The sequence below is a fragment of the Patagioenas fasciata genome, chromosome 7 (assembly GCF_037038585.1).
Source record: "Patagioenas fasciata isolate bPatFas1 chromosome 7, bPatFas1.hap1, whole genome shotgun sequence".
Lineage (NCBI taxonomy): Eukaryota > Metazoa > Chordata > Aves > Columbiformes > Columbidae > Patagioenas > Patagioenas fasciata.
Genome location: NC_092526.1, coordinates 22,580,003 through 22,603,025, shown reverse-complemented (window position 1 = coordinate 22,603,025; position 23,023 = coordinate 22,580,003). Strand labels below are relative to the sequence as shown.

The following is a 23,023-nucleotide window of genomic DNA, read 5'->3' as shown; positions in this document are numbered from 1 at the left end:
TTTGAAATACACAAATCCATAAAAATCAGGGGAGTCTACTAGCTGCAAACTGCACAGGCCACAACATTGGCTACGTAAGCAGCAAGGATCAAGTAAGAACAAAATAGATTAGATGCTGTCCCATGAGCTACAGAACCACTTGCCACACAACACTGTACTGCTGAATTGACAGAGAGCACAAGTCTACACCTTATCCTGAATAGCTAACAATTAGCCTCATGTTTTCCCTTAGAAAAACAATGTTACAATGACATTGAATTTCTCATTTTTCTTAAAATGGCCCTGTATGTCTGCTTGCATTTTAGTGTCAAGTGTTGTGAAACGTCGTTTTCTACTTCCCACATCAGATCAGACTACAGGTTGAAGACAAAATAAAGGATGACAGTTATAAACTCTTACTGCAGGGCCACATAACATGATAAGTGTTCTATTCCTTGCTTTTAAAGAATCTTTGGCATGCTGAATCTATCATTAAATGTATATTTAATAACTAAGAGAGAGAAACTTAGCTTTAAAACCTTCAAACCCAGCCAGATGAAATAGCTTCCTCAAATGAGAACAGTGCATCTGCCCAACGAACAGACGTGGCCTCACAAAAAGAAAAAAAAAAGGTTAACAGCTTCAGAAAGTCCATGTCTAAAGGCCATTTTAAGGCACATTCCAGACCAGACTTAGATAAAAGCATTAGAGAAGGTCAAAACCCAGCCTGGATGAAGAGAACAGGGAAAAATTGTTTGGGTAAATGTAGACACCTGCCCTAGGTAAAGCAGTAACATTACGTACAGCAAATGTGGGTCAGGTTTCTTACCCTGAGATGAATGACTTGAGTTGTTCATTGGGTATTATAATGTTCTCCACCAGCAACTAAACTTGGAATAAGAAAATCTAGACATGCTAAGGACACTGTTTCTTTTCAGTGAGGGATTCTTCTCACAGGTTTGTTTATAACAAGTCTAGGTTCAATTATGAGAACTCATGATACTTAATACGTTTTTTTCACTTTTCTGTGCAGAAAAGCTTTTATAAGTTTCTGGTTTCTAGCACCACCCTCTAATCTCAATCAGTAAGAGTTGTATGAGGCATTTTTTCCTCACAGAAGTGTGCTGCAAAATGTAAAGGCAACTTCACACTAGTAAACAGCCAAGAGTCCAAAGAGGAGATGGACCTGGCACTAAGATACTATTGAAAAGCTATGGTTGTTTGACATTACCGCATTTGGGGATTCAAAGACACTGTGAGAACATAAATGAGTAACCATGAGGAGAACAACAAGCCTCAGGTTTGCAGAGCGGGCACAGAAACAGGAATTACTTGTTTCAGCCATGTCGGGGGATGAGCACAACATGAATAGCAAAACATCTGATGAGCAATTTCATTCTGAAGACAGGATGAAGTTGCTTAGTATACTTTCTCTTGAATATTTACAGAAATCCTACATAGAAGGAGACTGGAAATAATTCTACTAGTCATTGAAATCAACTGTGCATATTTCCCATGTTGCAGTTTCTGTAAAATGCAGTTTATAATTATTATATTTCTTATTATATTTCTGCTTTCTCTTCTTGAACTTGATGAGCTGCTACTAAGCAGTTAGCGAGTCACTTTTTGACTGGAGATCAAAATGTGACATAGAGCAAAAAGGCAAAGCTGGAGGTGAGTCTGGGGTGACTCCTTCCTCCTCACGCTTTCTTGTACCATGGGCACAAAGGGACACTCCACGAACACCAGAACCACATCTGCAGCATGTGGAAACACCATATTGCAGAGTAACCAACAGTATTCACTGAGACAAGAGATCAGTCAGAATTTATATTTGTTGTTTGTTTGTTTGTTTTTAAATGATGTACATTTTGATAGAAGGGCAAATGTAGCAGAACAATAACCACAGTAAGAGGTCATTGTGAGGCAGCACCAATAAAAACCTTAATTTGCTCTAATATAAGTGTTAGTAGATGTACTAAAGAATAATGGAATGCAGGTTGGACCAGTTTACACTGTGGTGAATATTGTCCTGAGACAGCCAGGAATAACTCAGGAGAGGAATGAAAACAGGTGGGTAAAAGAGAAGAAGAACTGGAATTATGTATTCTTGTCTATAACTTGATTTCTAATATACTTTTCCTTCTTGGAGAGTGAATTTTCACAATTAATTCTGTAAACGTTTACAATACCAGAACTGCAGTAACTTTACATCCAAGGCACATGGATGGCATCATTCACACCACCACTAACCACTTTTGTTCAGACCATGCACTAAGGTAACTTACAATCAACATAAAACCAAAATTACTTGGAAATAACTTATCGAGAGTAAAGCAGTAAACATCACTATGGTTAGATCAGAGAGCCCTCACTCACAGTTAACAGAAACAAATCTGTAAAGCAGCAAAACTGACTTAATCAAACTTGGGGGCTTTACATGTGGGATGTTGTTGTTTTTTTCTTTTAATCACTAAAGTAGTGGAAGAAAGGAATGCAATAGCTGTCACATGCTGGATACCAGTAAAATATTTAATAGTCACAACCCATCTTAAAAAACCTGCAAACGCCTTGGGCAGAAGCACTGTCATGCAAATTAACTATTGGCTAAATGACCGCAAACAAAAGATGATGAAACATGGCAACACAGAAAGAGGTGTCTAATGAAGTACTGAAGGGCTGGGTTCTGATTTGTTTTAACTCACAATCTCAAAGGGAGAATAAACAACTTGATAACACATAAAAACACTAGAGCAGGAGAAGGTAAAAACACTGGACAAAAAATAAATACAACACATAAGTCTCGAGGGAATTAGCAACGCTAAGGAAAAGATCCATTCGGAAAAATTCAATGGAGACATCATTTACATAGAGCTAGCGAGTGAGCAAAGTCTAGGAAGTGATAATCCTGAAGACAGTTGGAGTGCGCAGCACACCTACCACTGCCTCTATTTCTAACTCTCTGTAAATATTTATGTAACTTTAACTACAGTGACAGTTTTCCTTAATACAATAGCAAAATGCTTTTATCAAAATTTGGCATGTAAAACTGATAGCAAACATCATATTAGGTATCTTGCATATATACATGAATGACAGGGTCATTTTGTGTTCCAGAGAGCTCAGAGAAAGAAGCAGGATGGCATTTCAGGAGAATTAAGAACAGTTATGTGATTATTTTTTTTTTAAGTTATGATACAACATAGACAAGACTACAGTGTGCAAACAGTGAAGGATATAAATACTGGAGACAGAGAGAAATCATCCAAGGGGCATGAAAACAGTACAGATAAGAACCAAATAATTAACTCTGTAAACAATTTCAGAGGAAGAATTGGAATAAATTTGTTAGTAGCCTGTGATGCATTTGGCTGTGGAATGTTTCTCCAAAAGCAGCACCCATTCATAAGTCATTTGGTGTGAATCCTTAAAATGTGCAGAAACAAAATTTTAGAGAGCCTACAATAGAGACTGCTCTCTGGAAAGGAGATGGAGTGAATGGAATGAGAGAAATTGAAATAAAGATCTCATTAAATAAAGGCATCATTTTAGTTCCAAAACAAGGGACAGAACCAGACTTACTCTTGAAGACGGATGAGGAGAAAGTGTGACAGATTTTTATTTATGCAGTACACTGCTGGACTCCATTTTTACAATACATAAGCAATTCATAGAGGGCTCTTCTACAAGATTCTACGAAATAGCAGGTATTGGTCACAGCAAGAGACAGAAGACATAATATATGGAGCTTTTTGCCACAGGCACAGCAAATTCTACTGTCCATTATTGAGTGTACTTGGACAGGTTTGGCTTAAGAATATTGTGCCTTTCTACAGACTGTTAACAAGAGTAAACACAACTTAATGGAACTCCATCATCTTGTTTTAAGATTCCAAATACTTAATCCATGCTGCTGCTCTCTCACTGTGCGGAGTATCTAACAACACAAGAACATCTTCCCCCCACTTCTCTTGTGCAGTAGTTTGCAATGAATAACTAGTGGAAACAGATGAGCAGCAAAAATGCCAAGATAAAGGTCCCACTGCAGAAGGCAGCACATTAATGACCTTACAGTTTGAAAATTAAACCCATTACATTAGGAGATTTTCTTTTCTATAGTATCAAAACTTACATCTATGCGTCTGTTTATTTTCATCATGCTGAGCAAAATCTTATTTTGAGGACAGTCACATGGGGATCTCTTATAGCAAATTCTGCTCACACAAAGCAAGCTATTCAAAAATGTTCATTTAAAAAGAACACATCTAATATAAAGATAGCATTCATTATTACTTTAACAGCTTTCAAAGCAAGATGTGCATTTTCCTTTTCTATAAAGCTTTTTAGCACATTAAATTCATAGTTTTCATTTGAACATGTGGCAACAGCATTATCAGATAAAGAAGATATGCACATGTAGAGCGATATAAAGAAAGTTTTAGCAGTAAAGGTATACTTAAAAAAAAAATCAACAGCAATGTTAATTTGCAAGGAGACAAACTTGCTAAAGCTTTGCACTACCTGAGCACAAGGAAGAATAGTCAATCACAGTCAAGAATCTACTACTTTCTAAACATTTCATATTATTTTTACATATACATACTACCCTAAAGGGTAAGCTTTGCCATTGTTCTCCCCTAGGGGAGCAGGCAGATATAAAGTACCTCTCTGTCTCCCTGCAAAAGTTACTTGCAACGGAACAGCATCACAGGGGTTGTTTTTTGTGAATCTGTTTTCTCCTAGATTAAAACACATAAAATTCCTACTAATAGTATGAATTATTTTGTTAAATAAGAAGGGAAAATATAATTCACAGTCTTCTTCTGGATATCATGACCATTCATTATTTTTTATTCAATACATATTAAATCAACTCTTATCCAAAGACATTGACCAGTTAATGGATACCAGAAAAGTGAATCCACCTACTATTCTGTAAATGATACTTGGATTAACAGTACGGATGCCCATGTAAAATCAATCCCTTAGAGAATTATTATAGTAGCAAAATCTGTATACCTACTATTGCTATGGAAAAAGCATTTCCAGGATTTCCTATGCCTCACACCTTTATGTAATCTTAGAGCACAAAGCTGACAACAATCCATTGAAGTATCAATACCTGTGGGCTGACTGGTAGCACACATCATTTTCCGAAGTCATATTAAGTAATCGTTCAGAAAGGTTAAAAGGCAGAAAAATCCACATTTGGTTGTTAAAACAGGAAAAGTCTGTCTCTTAGAATAAAAGGACACAAAGTACATTTTGTATATGAGATCAGATGGAAGTAACACCCTCTATAAGGCAACTCCATATGGCAGATGTAAATACATCAGGCAGAAACCACCTGCAAATATGAGAGTTTTGATGTGAATTTCTGTTGTAAACTCAAAGCATATAATCTTTCAACCATACCACAGCAACAGCATAGGGAAATGCCCCACCTATTACATGCCCAGATTGAAGTGTAGCTCTTTGATAAACCATTATATAAAATGGGTAACTTCTCAGTAATTAAATCTGCTACTCCATCAGTGTATTCAGACGTATCTGCTTAATCGTCTACACTTTCACCACATTTCATTCCTTTAGCTCTGCAGAGCAAATGTACTAAGAAATATTAAGCAATGGGATAATTCTCACCAACCTCAACAGCCAAGAATTATTTCCTCACTGCTTGGTGATCCCCAGTTATCTAACAGGATCTAAATGTCACAGATAAACCTAGGGAGAAATAGTCAATGAACTCGTAACCAGAGATCAACAAATCTGGCATTAAATGTTCACGGGAACAAAACTAACATGCAGAAAGAGACACCATATTCATAAAACTGTGAAAGAGACGCATACCAGAAAACTGCCTGAGAAATTATGGCAGAAAGAAAAACGTCTTTGAAAAATGTTTCATGCTTCTAGAGAGGATACAGGCTTGAAGGTTATTGGGAGGAAAAAAAAATAAAAAAGAGAGAAAATAAGTCTGTACTGAGCTTTTAATCTTTCCTTAATTGTACTGAGAGTCTCTAGCGTTATCCCCAGAGAGAATGAAGCATGAAAGCCTAAGTAACTCAAACAAGTTTCCTTAGAACTCAGTCCTTTCAGAACAGCATGATTTCTTTGAAGGGCTCAGTTTCTCAAAGACCGGGTCATAAAAAAATGGTATTGTAATGCAAATATTTATTATGCTAAAACAAAACAATGATATTGTACCTTTTCCCACTAACCTGTACTCAGGAATGCACAGATAGGGTTTTGTGGAAATCAACAGAATAAAATTTGTTTGTCTATTTTGGAAAACAAAGTGCTTAATACCCCAATAAAATGGTTTGCATCGATAGTCAGAATTGATATTTTTCAAATGTCTAGAGAGAGATGGAATGCAAAATTAAACAGAAATTACTCAGGAAACAGTCAGAGGTTAAAATGTAAGCAAGCTGAATTATATTGAAGAGTATTAAATGCAGGATGGCAAGGTTTAATTTTAAATGCTGATTATTTATGACCCTCAAAATAATGGTATATAAACCTGGCTTAGAGCTAAGTATGACACCCGAAAGGACACTAGTATTTTGCCAATGTCTTTTAAAATTCAATCAGAAGATATTTAGTATGTAAACTTTTATTTGTGAGTTTCAGTTTTCTTTTAACTTCATTTGAGATTTCTTATAACTGAAAAATTATTCAAGTAGAGTTCAGAAGAAATACACGCTAATGGTCTTATCTAATCAGGCATGAGATGAAGGATAAAGAAGTTGTGCCTTAAGCATCACATCAGACTGCTGGCATGAATCCTCAAATTCTGATAAACCACCAATTTCAACAGCAACCTGTAACAGAAATATTAGATGAAAACACAAATTCTGTGAACATCCACTTCATTACAGAGTTTAAAAATACAGTGAGCCTTAGAAGGCCACCATGTCTAATTATGTGCTGGTTTTAAATATTTATGGCATAAAGAACCATTCACCAAAAGAAAAAAATTATCTATGAACACATTTTTCCATAAATCCCCTTGAGATGTAAACATTTTAGAGGGCCTGCAGGCCCCTCAGGGCACGTTTCAGGCCTCTTATCTTCACATTGCTGGTGAACAGCTTTCTGGGAATTTTGTAGCTCACTGAACTAATGGAATTAGAGCAACATCCACTAACCCTGAGAACTAAGTGTTGGAGTTCCACTGCTGAGGTGGAAACAAGGACTGATCCAAGAGCAAGTACATGGATTATTTCGTTGGTTTTTTGTTTTGGTTTTTTTTATCTTTCTTGATATCTGGGACTTTCCCTAATCAGCACAGATGTCAGTGGATAGAAACTGTTACAAAAGGGAAGAGGGTAAAGAGGATTTAAAACCTACTGCCAGCAGCCTGTGCTGCATGTTACACAAGGAGAAGGAAGCAATTAGTAATTACCTCGGTTGAAATCCCACAATGCTCATTGACTTCAACACGGGAGGGTTTTACCATGGCTGAAAAGAGGGGAGGAACCGGTCCAAGGGAAAGGGCAAACATTGAACCTTACAGCTCCGATTATCACCAGGAAAAGACATCCATCAGAGCTGTACTATCTAAGGGAAGGAAAGGGCACTCTCTTTTTGAGCCCATTTATTCATCCATTTACCTAATAAATTGATAATGTCCGGGTTTTAGCTTGTATTGAGTTTTAAAGCGTTGAATGCTCATTCTAGGGAGTGTTTCTTTAAGGAAGGATTCACATTGTGCAATATACAACTTGTAGGTTTCTTTTTTCTTGCTACATGAAGGTGAACACTTTCATGATATTTTTACAAAATATTTTATAAACTGAACAAGATTGTCAGAATTAATACAATAGCCTTCCTTTTAGTTTGTGTTAATCTGTGTAAGATCTTCCACTGACACAGATCTTATTGTCAATGATCTCTATTTTTTCTAGTGCCAGCAGGTTTAAGCTAATGGATTTTTAAAATGTCAATATTAAAACATATCCATTGATCTGATAAATGGTATCACATTTGCTCGACCCATTATACAGTACAAGCAGAAAGCACCCATTCAAATGCAGCACGCAACCATGCATTCTATAGGAATGCCTTGGAGGAACACACAACCACATCCACTGCTGTAAAGCAACAAAAACTCAGTGCTAAAAGGAAGCTTTACTATTTTTCTCAAGAACCTGAAGGAACCAGTAATAACAGATTAATCTTTTGTGTAAGGAAGAAAAAGCATGACTCATATGAAAAGAAACCAAGGATTGAGATGATAGCACTGACCAGAAGATCAGAAAGGCTCAATCTCCAAAATAACCTCATGCACATATGACCCCGTGGTTGAGTTTAGGAACAGTCAGTGTCAAATCCAAAAGTTTAGAAGTGTCAGCAAAGCCTTATGCAGCTGATCCCTTTGGTATCCATTCTAAGGCGGGAAGGGACATGGCCAACCAGAAATGCACTTAGAACCAAAGCTCCGGGCAATCTCACACAGCAGTTTGAAAAGGCAAATATGAATTTAATGTTGTAACATATACACACAATACATATTAGATAGACAGCAGATTACATACACAAAGATATCTATGAAGACATAATTTTGTTACGCATTTTTTCTCTCTGTGACAGATGAGAATGAGACACTTATTTGATAGTTAAAATGTATGTTTGGGAAAAAAACTTCAACTCTTACAATTCTTTTGAAGGACACTTTTACCTAATAAAAATGAACTAATGAAAGATGAGAAGTTTGCTGCCTGAAACAAGTCTCGTAGGCTCCCAGTTGTGTTTTGCAATATATGTTTTTGCCATTTAGCACATCATGCTTAGAGATACCACATTTAATAATACAATCTGCTGAGGATGAAAAGGACTTTCTTTGCTAATAAATAAAGCTGGTTACAGAAAGTGCGTTTGGCAGTAAAGCTTCAAAGAAAAATAGCAGCCCCCAAAACATGTGCAGACTAAGTGTATACATTTCAGTTTGTCAGATGTTCTTCTGTAATTTAAATATTTTAGGAATTAAAATTATTTCTTTTCTTGAAAATCGGATGAATTCATACTTTTCAACTTTAGCCCTAACCATGATAAAATAGGAGAAAACCAATAAAGGGATCATTTAACAGGGAGACTGACACACTGGATGTTTCTATTTCTTTTTATCCAAGAGGGAACCTCAAATAAGTCAAGCTTTCTGCAATATAATTTAAGAGTCTTTGAAGTGCTAATAAACATATAAACATTTACAAGGGCTGTAAATAGATATGACAATATATTTTTGCACAGTGTCTCGTATAACAGGATTCAACAGGAGCTTCAAGCTGATGGGCACTATTACAGTGATACAGAATTGCACAGAAGAAAAATAACATGCTAGCATGGTTTAAGAGAAATCAGGTCTGCAAAGACTTATTCCACTTCTGCATGGTGATCAGTGAAACAGTCACAAAAAGTTGTTATTGACATAAATTCAAAATAAACTGGGAGAGTGAGATGCAAACGAATTGTAGAGATGACATACAAGAACAAGCGCCAGGAAAGTTTGTTGCAGAAAGACATGAAAAGAGATCAGGCCCTTCCAATTGGCTTGTTATTTTTCAACCTTTTCAGTTGCTTAAGAAGCATCTGAAGTGCCTGACTCTGTCACCTTCAACCAAGGAAAACAACAAACAAAGGGAAACTCAGTTTAAAGTAACTGGATCCCTTGATCTTTTGCAGAAATTGTGCCCTTATTGACAATATCGAATAGCATACATAATGGCACAGCATATTATTTGAAACAGAGTGGACAATTACCGATTATGAACTTTTCAGTCATAATGCCATTATTTAAAAAAGAACATATTGTATCAAGACTATCAAAAGACTTGTACACTTCCATCAGCACATCACACCAAGACAGAAGCTATATTACCGTAGTGAAAAAATCTAGTTCCTAGATATGTTTCTCCACTGCCAATGGCCAGGAAGGTTACCTTAAGAGATATACTGTCATAATCAGCATTCACAAAATCTGCATCCATTTTTTAAAACACTAAGTGATTAACAGACACAAATGAAAGCAGCAGCCACTGTGTTGCTATGCTGACAAACACAGCTTCTTTGGATCTAAGTCTGGTTACTGAGGACAGAATGCCATTCCATATGGGTTTAAATCTGCTCTACCAGACAGAGCATCACTCATTAAAATTAGAAATGTTTGAGAAAGCAAAACAAGAGAAAAAACCCTAAAAGCATATTACAAGGATGGTCAAAACCAATATAACAGCAGCACTAAAGGACAGATTCTGCTCCCTCTTAGCTCCACGTGTTACAGCAGTTGTACTGTATTCACTTGAAATATGCTCAGTTCACACTTCAAAAAATGGGAGTGCAATCTGGTACTTCTTCTTGGTATAACAATAAGTTTGGAATCCTTCCCTGTGAAGGGGTTTCATTAGAAGGAGATATGTTGTTGAATTAGTCAGGCTCAAAGGAATCTCAAGGCCACTTCGAGAAGCTGAGAACAGAATCTGCTGTGAGAAAGAGGGGCGTTTCTTCATTAACAGGGCCTCAGCATGGCGTGAGTCGTCGGACCTATCATCGGTGGGGCTCCAGCGTGTGGACTGCCCATGATACTCATTTAGCAAATCCATGCTTGGAGCATGGATTCGTGATTAGAGAATAGTTGCGTATATAAGGAGACATGTTTCTGTAATAAATGGCTTTGCGTGATTCACATTGAATCGGAGTGCTGAGTCCTTTATCGTTCCAACACTTCCCTGTTACTCACTTGCATGCTCTATCAGTATTAACAAAGAAGGTATGAAGGTGGGATGTTACTTTCAAAGCTTAGCTCCCATCTTGCCAATTCTGTGTTTACTGTCATATTCTAAAGCTAGGGAGAGGAGAAGGACTTTTTATATTCCTCCTCCTTCCATGTGTTACTCTAAGAATAAAATCTCCTGCTTGCCTGATTCATTTTGCAATGTTGCTCACACTAGCTCTCTTTCTTTGCATACAAATTTGAATTGGTCATTAGTTGAAGATTTACAGAGAGCAGAAAACAACAGATTCCATATACTTGGATCCTTCACATCTTCCTTCTGTGTTGCATTCTGTATTTGGTGACATGGAGTAATTCTTCCTTATTCTGACAAGACGGCTATTTGAGAGGTTAGTGAACACAGTACTCCAGCTACATTGCAAATGCACGCTACTACAACTTGATCACTTCTACGGTTCTCAGATAAAACCCCATTAGATACACAAATCATCAAGGTAGAGTTTGAGCAGCCAATGGAAAGTGTGGCATGAAGCAATTAAAGACAGCTGCATGTTCCATGACCAACTTTGCATACTTTTGTGGGTCTCCAAGTGCTCCACTATTTTAAATCACATGATCACCCATCCTGCCAAGCTAAATACTCTGTATTTTATTAATTATCATTTTATACTTCTACTATGTTAGCCTACAGGAAATCAGTAAATCAGAGCAAAGATTTCTACAATTGATTACCGGGCAATAAACTGGCAGAGTAGTATACCATAAAAGCAGTCAATAGCTTAGGGGTTGAACATGGATTTTTTTTGTTGATGGTGGTTTGATTCTCCCCTCACAATATTTCATTTCTCAGATCAAATTTAACCTCTCACTTAAATGAACCAGAAAGAATTTCTGGTATGGAATACAAATTGGTGAAAAGGTGCATTAGAAAGTACTGACATTTGCATGAGATTCCCAACACTCCTTACACATGTCGAAGTATTGAGGAACCTGCTAGCAAAAGAAGTAAGAACAGTCTCAGATAACAATGCAACATACATTTTCCAGCAGCCTAAAGCAAGGAAAAGGCTGCCACTCTGAAATGTTGTCTACCGCATTATACTGCAAAACACCTGAGATTCAGTAACATACTTCGATAAATAATGTACTTGCAGCATGGCCAAATGGATGAAACAAATGAAAATGATTACAACATTCATTTTAACTAAAGTATTTTTACAGTGCCTTTGTAATTCCTACTGCCATAATCCTGACACATAAAACAAGGCATAAGATTATGTTATACCCTAATATAAGGGATATGATTAGATATATCTTTAAAAGACAAATTGATATTCAATGCAAATGCACCAAGAGCTTTGGTCTCATTCTAATGAACTTAAGCCTTATTCAGAAATCTCACTGAACAGTGCTAAATTTAAATTACCATGCCATTTCATATATGTATTTCCTACATAGCATTCTATTGAAACTGTATGTACAATTTTTTCTGTTCTGACAGAGATCATTTTAAAATTAGCTCACTAAAAACTAACACTCACAGTGTTCAGAAAACAAAGACAGCAAGAAAGCCGCTTCTCCCAAGGCTATCATTTCAGAGTACATAAGCCTGCCAAGGGCTACTGAATTATCATCAGATGGGTAAAGGCAGGAAACAAGTTATGCCACTGTTTATCAGACTGAGATGTGTAAGTGTTCTTGAATATGAACAAGAAATAATTAAAATATTCATTCTGACCTTATAGGGGCTCAGACTCCCTCTCTCCAAAGTTACTGCATACCGAAGTAAGAAGAGTTCTTCATTTATTCAAGATCAAATGTTTCTCAAGGCATTTTCAGTAACTTCTAACAACCTTATTCCACACAAAAGGAAATGGGTTATTTGTATGTTATCCAAGGAAGGCTGAGTAATTCACTGTGGTAGGAAAGACCTCTAAAAATAAGTCACCTCTGCAGATTCGATCCCTTCCTGTCTGGGTTTGAATCAGTTTGCAACTGCATGAAAGGACAAAGCGTAAGGATGAACTACAGAGAACGTCTGTAATGATAACACTGCTCAAATACATGCATTTCACTGCTACTCTGTTTAAAAGAATCCAACTACTAGGGGTGGAGCAAGCCAGTGACCCAACAGGATGTGCATGACCAGAACTCCTTGTGCGTAGCCTTCTGCTTTCATGTTTATTTTTGGATGTATTTTCCTTTGTGCTTTGAAACAGTTTCGGGGCAAGGTAGGAGCACCACACTACTTCAGTGATGCTGAGAGGGAAAGCAAGTTCTTACCTACCACAAAGAGTACCTCTTCTTACAGATTCATAGAGCACCTTGGAACTCTACAGTGTTATAACAGGGATAAATAACTTCTTTTCATGTTTGTTAGTGCTCCTCAGAGCTGAACACCAGGGACAATCGGTGCACAAAGGCACATCACCAGAGATTCCCATAAGGTCCTGCAGTTTCTTCATCAGGGAGCTGTGTTCAGCTGTGTGGGAACTAACCAGAGATTTCATCATCTCCAATCTGCTATAGCAGCCATTAATAGAAAATAAGTCTCCCAGGATAAGTAAGCTTACAAGTTCAACAGATGTTCCCGAACAGGATGCTACTTCAAGAGTTACAGTCTTTAGAGAAAAGACTAGGCCATTTTTACTGGTAATTGTTATCAGGACAACATCATTTGTTTTGACCAGCATTCCCTGACTGTTCAAAATGGTCATAGAAAAATCTTTCTGTATCTAAAGGCTTGAATGAATATGTGGTTTTGTATATTACAGAAGGCATCTTACTATATTTTTGATAAAGAATATCCTATCTTTTCTGCAGAGTATTTAATGGCTTAGTGGGACTTGGCAGTGTTAAGTTTATGGTTGGAATCTATCTTGAAGGTCTTTTCCAATCTAGATGATTTTATGATTCTAAATTTATAAAACTGACAGAAGAATAGCGATAGACAAGAAAGAAGTATGTTTAGAAGAAGCAATCTCTTTCAGGTACTGACCCAATTGTAATTGTACTCAAAGAAATGAATACACTTTGCTGTATGTTGTGCATTAAATATGTTAAAAAGCTACATCTGGTCTGCAAAACATTCTATCAATACAATTGCTTCTTAGAGCAATACAGCTAATACAGGAAAAGTTACTTTTCAATTTAAACAAAACTCAGAAAAATCTGTAAATTCCTAATAGGGAGTTATAGAGATCTTGAAAATTCTAAACTTAGAAATAAATAAAACACACAGGTATATCTTTCTCTCTCTTCAAATCTCATTTCAGGATTTAGTATTAACAGATATTTGTCTTTCAAAGAACTGCATAGATTTGTGGTAGAAAAACATGTCCAGCAAACACGAATATCGTCAGTAGGTTTCAGTGTTAACAGATTTTTACCGTAAAGTAAAATAGTTCACAGTATCGCAGTATGTTTGGGATTGGAAGGGACCTCAAAAGATCATCTAGTCCAATCCCCCTGCTGGAGCAGGAACGCCTAGGTGAGGTCGCACAGGAATGTGTCCAGGCGGGCTTTGAATGTCTCCAGGGAAGGAGACTCCACAACCTCCCTGGGCAGCCTGTTCCAGTGCTCTGTTACCCTCACTGAGAAGAAGTTCTTTCTCAAATTTAAGTGGAACCTCTTGTGTTCCAGCTTGATCCCATTGCCCCTTGTCCTATCATTGTTTGCCACTGAGAAGAGCCTGACTCCATCCTCGTGGCACTCACCCTTTATATATTTATAAACATTAATGAGGTCACCCCTCAGTCTCCTCTTCTCCAAACTAAAGAGACCCAGCTCCCTCAGCCTTTCTTCATAAGGGAGGTGCTCCACTCCCTTAATCATCTTTGTTGCCCTACGCTGGACCCTCTCCAGCAGTTCCCTGTCCTTCTTGAACTGAGGGGCCCAGAACTGGACACAATATTCCAGATGGGGTCTCACCAGGGCGGAGTAGAGGGGAAGGAGGACCTCTCTCGATCTACTGACCACCCCCCTTGTAATACACCCAAGGATGCCATTGGCCTTCCTGGCCACAAGGGCACAGTGCTGGCTCATGGTCATCCTGCTGTCCACCAGGACCCCCAGGTCCCTTTCCCCTACACTGCTCTCTAATAGGTCATTCCCCAACCTATACTGGAACCTGGGGTTGTTCCTGCCCAGATGCAGGACTCTACACTTTCCCTTGTTAAATTTCATCAGGTTATCCCCCACCCAACTCTCCAGCCTGTCCAGGTCCCGCTGGATGGCAGCACAGCCTTCTGGCGTGTCAGCCACTCCTCCCAGCTTAGTGTCGTCAGCAAACTTGCTGATGGTACACTCAATTCCCTCGTCTAAATTGTTAATGAATATATTGAATAATATTGGCCCCAGTACTGACCCCTGAGGCACTCCACTAGATACTGGCCTCCAACTGGACTCCGCACCATTCACCACCACTCTCTGGCTTCTCTCTTTAAGCCAGTTTGCAACCCACCTCACTACTCTATTGTCGAGACCACACCTCCTCAATTTAGCTGTGAGGATGCTGTGAGGGACTGTGTCAAAGGCTTTACTGAAGTCAAGGTAGACCACATCCACCGCTCTGCCATCATCCATCCACCTTGTTACATTCTCATAAAAGGCTATGAGGTTGGTCAAGCATGACTTACCCTTGGTAAAGCCATGCTGACTGCCCCTAATGACCCTCTTATCCCTGATATGCCTTGAGTTCCTAATTCTTAGCCTTATCATTTCAGACTAGTTGCACAATAGATTAAAGTCAACACTGAATCATTTTATACTGATTCACTTTCCAATATTATATTTGCAACTTAAAAGAATATTAAAAATTGCAGTCTTGGAATTTTCATGCTCTGTATGCCCAAGATGTTTAATCAGCTAACAGGCAGTTTTCATGTCTTCCTTCACTCAAGAGAAAAAAACCCCACAAACAAACAAAATTATTCATATATAAAATGGGGTTTTTTGCACTTCTATTATTAATCATAAAAATCCAACATTCATAAAAGCAGTAACCACTTTAAGAATGCCATTCCTACAGTTTATTTACGTTGTTCTTCAACAGCATTATTTTGGAATTAGTCAACTTTTTTTTAAATTAAATTCTGGAATTAAATTATCATTGAGAGAGTTAAAATTTGTATGCACTAGAATTTAGTTTTTACTATATCTGGATTATGACACAGACATTGTTGTCTTTTCCTACTTTTCCCATGTTACCACAAATAATAAGTATCTGCGATCCATTCTTGACTTTGTATGGGTTTTCATTCAAAACAAATTAAATAATTATCTGAATGGCAAGTCACTGTATCAATAACCATTTTCCAACATGGGCTTTGTCACAGCAAAGAAATATGAATCTTAGGATAATGTAGACAGAATAACACAGCATCCATAACAAAAAGTTTCCCTGAAGAAACATACTTACTTTTTTCAGATAACATTAATAATACACTACCGCTGCTATTGCTAGCATATTTTAGGGGAATTTTCTTAAATAATTTGCTGTCCATTTCGAACATTCCCTGTTTTTCACACCCTAGCTGCAGTTTATGTAGGCTTTGGGATTAGTGAATTGCAAGGAGATGAATATTGCCTTGAGGGGGCAAAAAAAAAAAAAACAACAAACAAACACCCACAACTTAATTCTAGTCCAGATTAACCAGCAAAGCTATATTTCATGGCAAAATTTTCCACTCACTAAGAACCCTGGGATAGCCTCCTTGAAAGAAAGCACTTCAAATACCTGAAAAGTTCACTGTAAAACTGCACAAAAGGCAGACGCAGCACAAAGCTAAACTGTGGTCTGTGACTGACACCTGCAGCATCAGTGACAGGCTCTGCTGCACAACTGCATCAAAACTGAACCACACAAGATGCATGTGAAGACTCCCTATGATAGCGCCCAACACTTTCAACAAGTATCTATCACCAAAAAACTCAAAAATAACGAAAATTGTTAGAAATTACATTGTATTAGTGATTAAAGAGCACATGATGTTGGCATTTTTGTTTTAAAACCACTTTATGTTTTAAGGTTCAAATTTTTTAAGAATGGAACTTAATCTCCACTCCCCCCATATTTCTGAAAGGAAACCAGTGACCTCTGAACGCTTAACAGGAAGATCATATGTACAGCAGAAATGACTCTGCTTATTCCAATTAGAAGTTAATTGAAAAAAAAAAAAAGTTATTTGAGAAGCCTATTGGATTTATTCTCCTCCATCATGAGCTTGTAAAGCACCACCTACATTAACAATTTCTGACCACTGGCAAGTGTAGGACATGTTAAAACAGATGAGGCCACTGGTGTATTTAATCTTTTAATGCCAGAGTCTAAAATCATAATGCAGCCCCTGTAGAGAAAAAAATGCATGAACTGCAGAAAAATATTGCATTGTGAATTTCTTCAGATTTGCTACAAAACTTTACTAACATTATATGACAACGAAATCTGATATTGCCAGAGCGCTCAATGGCAAGTATGTTTCAATCACGCATTGGTCTTTGATCCCTTGGTCATGAGGCACCATTAACTATGCTCAAGGCCACATCCCTGTAGGAAGATGATGTCAGTGCTGTTTCCTCAGTCTGTGTAGATAGTTGTGGATGTCATTTTCTTTCTGACAGCCTTACTTCAATAGTGCTTCAGGACAATTAACTGGAGTATAATACTGCTCTTTCTCAGGAAAAGAGAAAGCCAAAAACAAACAAACAAAAAAATCCATCTGTCTGCAGTTAGGAGAGAAGTTGAAATAAAATGCCATAACCAACATCTATTACTTAAATATAGTTAGTGTCCCTAGATCTGCAACTTTAGGACACTGTCATACCACCTGACAATTCTGCATAACACCTCAATTTGTACAGTTACCATCTAACAAAGGCTGGCAGTACAAACTGGCAGTAGTGGAGGCCAGGCCCTTCCAATTCCCAGAACACTTTGCAAATCAAGTGTAATACCTATCATAATGCAAACTAATTGAAGTTCAGTAACTTAGAACAGTAACATGTTAATGAAGTCTCCTCAGTATGGATACAGAGTACATACAGATTATCAAATGAAGACCCTCAGCAGTACATTCTCCACAAGGGTAAGTTTTAAGGGAACCCACATGTAATCAGTAGCTTAATTTTTAATGTATCTTAATCCATCTGCAAATTCTAAACCCCCTATAGCTGGTGATGAGACAGTAGTAAAGGAGAATAATTTAAAATATCGGAGTATATTAACGATAGACTCTCCTCTTAAATGCTGGCAATAAAAGCAAATTTAAGACTAAAAAAGCAACACCTGCAGTACACAAACAAATTTCACCAGAAATTTCACCTAAGTTGTTTCATTAGAAGAAAGCCGGCAAGAAAGAAATACAGGAGTGTGTAATCATGCAGAATATGAAGCACTAAAAAGAAGCAAAAAGAATTTCCTATTTGTCCAAACTATTTTTAAAGAATTATTACTTTACTTATGCCATAAGCATGCACATATTTCATTACAAACACTCAAAAGGTTAAATCACCTTCTTTCTGTGTAAACTGCAAATAAATCTGAATTTACCTCCCAAAGTGCCTTAAAGTCCTTCTGCTCAATGCGAAGAAGCTCGCTATATTCTCTGGTAACGATGGTAGCATGGCGAGGAGTGTTATCCAGAATGGACTCTCCAAAAGCCGTTCCTACTCCCAGAGTGCATATTGTCACAGCATCCTTTGAATTAAAATTAAAGGACACATATTAAATATTCCAGGATATTTTAAGAGTTTTTATGTCACGTTTGCTAATAGCACTGTCTTAAGATTCTTCAGCATTTTGCTTTAAAAGAAAATTAATTAAAATTGCCAAAAAAAAAAAAAATCAATATGTTGATTAACAACATGGGAAGTCTAAATGCAGATGCAAGTAGAACTTCTGTTTTCTATGACCGTCAGTTGAATTTCTGTCTGCAAAGCAGAGAACACAAGAGTCACCTTCAGCTTTAGTGTTCATCTGCCTCTAAAGACTGCTGTGATGATGAGATCCTTTAGAGATGTCAGAGGTGATCAGAAGATAACTAGCATCAGAAATGCAATCTTAGAATATAGATTTCTGCCCTACATAGGCTACCCCATCAGAAAGAAAATTTGACTGTTTTCTTAGTAAACATAACTTTCAATTATAATATCTTCTTGTATTTATAATGCAAGGTCTGAGCACAATGCAGTTGTACAGCTTAATCAACTATTGTCCCTTCTGTTGAAAACGCCAGTAAATCTCCCAATTGTTAATGGATGCCTGCTGATCAAGTACTAGATTTTTCTTTCACATAAGTCAGGGATTTCAAGAAAACTATTAAAGTCCAAAACAACAGCAAACAGAGTATTCAGTATAGTCCCATACATGCAGTAAATCCACTTCAAAAGAGTCTATATGAGCACATGTCATTCATGTGATACAAAGATGTCTAAATCAATCACCCTTGGCCAGGAACTCCTCTGTAATTCCCACATCAAATTGTGAGCTACTGCAGACAAAAAATTAGACTACTAGAATTTAAATAACTGCATGAATCAGGATTCATTAGATACATGTTCAATTTTAGCCTTACAAGTTGCTATGTTCCTGAGCACAGGCTTGAAGCTGAACACATGTATGTCTCTAAGTTGGGCCTTAACTGACTGTCTTTCGAGTAATAAAGAAAAAAAAAGGTAGCAACAACATTAAAAATTTAAACTGATACAAACTGCACTTTACTAAGGAAATAATACATGCACCCAGACAAATACACATAAACACAGACGCCAATTTTACCTAATACAACACTAGAAATATAGTTTAATCCTAAAACATAGGATTCATGAAACATCTACAAAAATTAAAGCAGAAAATTTCGTCATCCCATCCACTACATCCTTGTAGCTGATAATCCAGAAAAGATACATGAGCATATTTCAGCATCATTTTCTGTGTTTAAAATTGCACTGTTTTCCTTTCATGCATCTAATAAGTGGCAATAGGAAAATGTTATTAAGATCAAGTTAGTAGCTTTATAATTGCATTACAAAGACAAATGCCCATAATAGTCCAGTTCCCTGAACCATAGCAAATTGCTTTTGCACAGATATTACCATATAGAATCACGTGTTCAGGAAAACAAAATCAATTATGTCTTCGAAAAGATCTATGAAGAATTTACTAACTGTCAGAAATTTTCAAGGAAGGCAAATATAGACAGGCACTGTTTAAAACAAAGAATACCTGCGAATGAGCACCTAGGCACCTAAATAGAAGTCTCTACAAACAGCCTACAATACATGCTATATACTAAAGCTCTGCCTTAACAAGGTTACCTTTCAGAGCTGAAACACTATCTGCATGCTACCCTACAACTGCACTCAAAGAGCTACAAAGAAAATGTGCCCGCTGCTCACACAAAACTCCATCTTGGGTCTCCAATACATTATTCTCACCTTTATTTACAAAGTTCAGATAAAAGATCTGTTTAGGCCAGAATAAACAAATAGCCTGGCAGAAAAAGAAAGTTTTCCATTAGGTGGATCATAAATGATATTTACATCTTCCAACTTCTTTTTCACTCCCCTCCCTACAAAAAAATAAATTCCTTTGAAATGTTTCACCTTTTTTGATTCTTTACAACCTAAAAGAATATATCTTTAAAGACAGAACAGAGAAGGAGAAAAAATGAAAGGTGTTGGCTAAGGAATCACTTTCTAAGACAACTTCCGATGAGGCAGCTGTTCAGCCTGAGAGGTGTTAAGTCAAGGAGCTGGAATGGCCCTAACCCCTGTTCATTAAAGACCAGGCTCCCATCAAGTGAAGGTTCTTCCAGGATTTTTCCCTGGCCATCATTGCCCTTCACAGAGATGCAGTTTTCCAGCCAGCTAGGGAACAAGCCTATTTGTCTTCTTCAAGACTTCAGAGCCCCATTTTGTCTCTGCCCCTTGTTCATGTATCTCCAGCCTCCTGGGGAATCAGGTGTGTTTCCTATTACACCAGTTAACCCTACACTCCAGAATCTCCTGCTGTTCAGTGCAGCCTTCAGGAGGATTGCTGGCAGCTGAAACTGTTTGCTGCTCCCCTCTGCCATGCCAGAAGCAGCAGGGGGTTCGAGCCGCTGGTAACCAGCTAAATTCACAGTGCTATTTAAAAGGCAGTATGAGAGACTTAAAAAGAGGAGATTGTTTGCATTGCTCTCTGTGCTCTGAATGCACTAATAAAATGGTAGTGTTCTAATCAGAGGCTGCTTGTGTATCCAGTTGCACTGACTCTCACTGCCAGGTGAGACACATGTAGTGGAAGAGTCATTAAACCACCCCGACCCTGCCCCGCCACCAGTCTAAAACATTATTGAATTTGTAGGATCATCCTATGGAATGGATGAGAATCAGAAACAAGGCTCTGCCCTATTTCCTCCCCTGCTATCACAAGTCACATCCCTGCACACTTCTCCCTGACTTGTGAGACTTTCTATTTTCCAGCCTGGCAATCAGAATTTTTGTCCTGTGTGTAAACAAAACAATGGTGTCTGAAAGAGAAATTAAGAAAATACGGAAAAAAATTGCAAGTGCTACATTGAAAGGGATTGGGCACTCTTATTTGAAATGTTAGTTTATTCCGTATTTTGACTTACTAATGGAGTTGATATAGCTAGTTTGTTTTTGATTTCATCATCTTCCCAGAGCTTGTACCGTTATTTCACTTCTGCACCTGTGTCCCTCCAGGACCCCATACCATCTCCATGTTTAATAGGAAACCGGAAAAAGCTGGCATTTTGAAAAGTCTGCTTATTATTACTTTGAAACAGTTCAGATTGTCTCAGCAAAAAATTCCTTTTATAACAGAGAAACCAAAGGATACACATGAAAGTAAACTATCTATGAAGTGATTTTCCTGTTCCACTACCTCCACCGGAGTATGTTTCAGCCATTCAGATAGGAAATCTTTACCAAACTTCTTTTAAAGATAACATAGAAATATCTTCCCACACTAGAAATGCAGTTTTCCAACATACGCTAGGCCATCCTCCTCACACAACACAAGGTCATTTGCTTAAAGGAAGCATTATGCTTCTAGAAAGACTGTAACCAGCTTTTCTTCTAGTTCCTAATTAAAATAGTTGCAGATCAGATTAACTGTACTGTAATAACATATTATTTCCATATCTTTCTATCTGATCCTCTAAAAGCTGCCTGCAATGTCTTGGACTGTTTGCTAGGTTACCTGGCAGACAGAAGTGAAACGATTTGTCTATATGCACTTTAAATATGCTAAGTTCAAAACCAAAATTAGTACAACCACTACACTGTGGAGCTCAGCATGGGCCAACACACCCTGCTTTCCAGCTGGGTACATTAGTCCAGGCAATCTCTGTGTTAGGATGGGTAGAGCACTTCTCATGTTTAAACTAAACAATTTAAAGCTATCTTGGGCATATTTACACTACACTACAGACTACAGCACAAACCTATGTTGCAACTTCACACAGGTTATCTCCAAAATCTAAAACGGCTATTTACAAGCACATGTAATGGCATTTACGTGCAGGAAGCAGTATTGCAAGGACTGTCCTGTTTAAATCCCTTTCCTTGTTTTCACTTCATCTTATCACATACTTCCTTTGTCCTCAGTTTCAAACAGCCAGGAGATTCTTCCCTTTCTGACATGGACATCTGAACCTCTTTCTTCACAGTCATTCTTCTCAGCAACCCCACTAACTTATTTTGCTTTTGATCCCCAGCTCTCTGCATCTTCCTACAAACACCACCACTCTATCACCCAAGCACCCACAGCTCCTCCTTTAAAGCTTTTATTAGAAAGGCTAATTGTTTGTAAAGTCAATGCCCTGTGTTCAGTTTGGTCTGTTTTAAAAATCCAATCAGCTTAAAAAAATTCCACCCAAACACAAGTAAGATAAACTAGCAATGGCCCCCACTGCACACTATGATTCAGCTGGCAGACTACAGCAAAACTGCAGATCAAATTGCTATTTGGTCTTTGTCTTTCTTCTCTTCATTCCTTCTTATCAGATAGGCATAAAAATCTCGATAATTTGGAGTAAAAGGCTCTGAATCTAATTCAGTAAAACACAATGCTGCAGAATCTGGCAAAGATGTCACACTGATGCTTTTGTCATAATGCATTTATTCCCAGCTTTATTCTGAGATATCACTAACAGACATTCTTCAGAACCTGCTCCTTTTCAAAACAGAGTTCAAAAATTAAACATACATAAGGCAGTCAGCAGTACTTTTAAGACAACACCAAACTAGGAATACCTCTAAGAGGAACTTCTATAGCTATATATCTTGGTTGTAACATTGGGAAGC

The 23,023-nt window shown here is 37.6% G+C and overlaps 1 protein-coding gene across 9 annotated transcripts in view; it reads right to left on the bottom strand.

Annotated features, from left to right (window-relative positions):
* RAPGEF4 (Rap guanine nucleotide exchange factor 4) overlaps positions 1-23,023 on the bottom strand; it is a 145,128-nt gene that overhangs the window by 107,568 nt on the left and 14,537 nt on the right. For 7 of the 9 annotated variants that reach the window (XM_071811095.1, XM_071811094.1, XM_071811086.1 and 4 more), the window contains exon 4: positions 18,261-18,407. The exons of 1 other annotated variant lie outside the window; for it this stretch is intronic. In XM_071811095.1, the coding sequence (XP_071667196.1) occupies positions 18,261-18,407 (147 nt within the window). Of the gene's footprint in view, positions 1-12,449; positions 12,737-18,260; positions 18,408-23,023 lie in introns of those variants that run through there. One more of the 9 variants, XM_071811091.1, reaches the window with a different exon arrangement.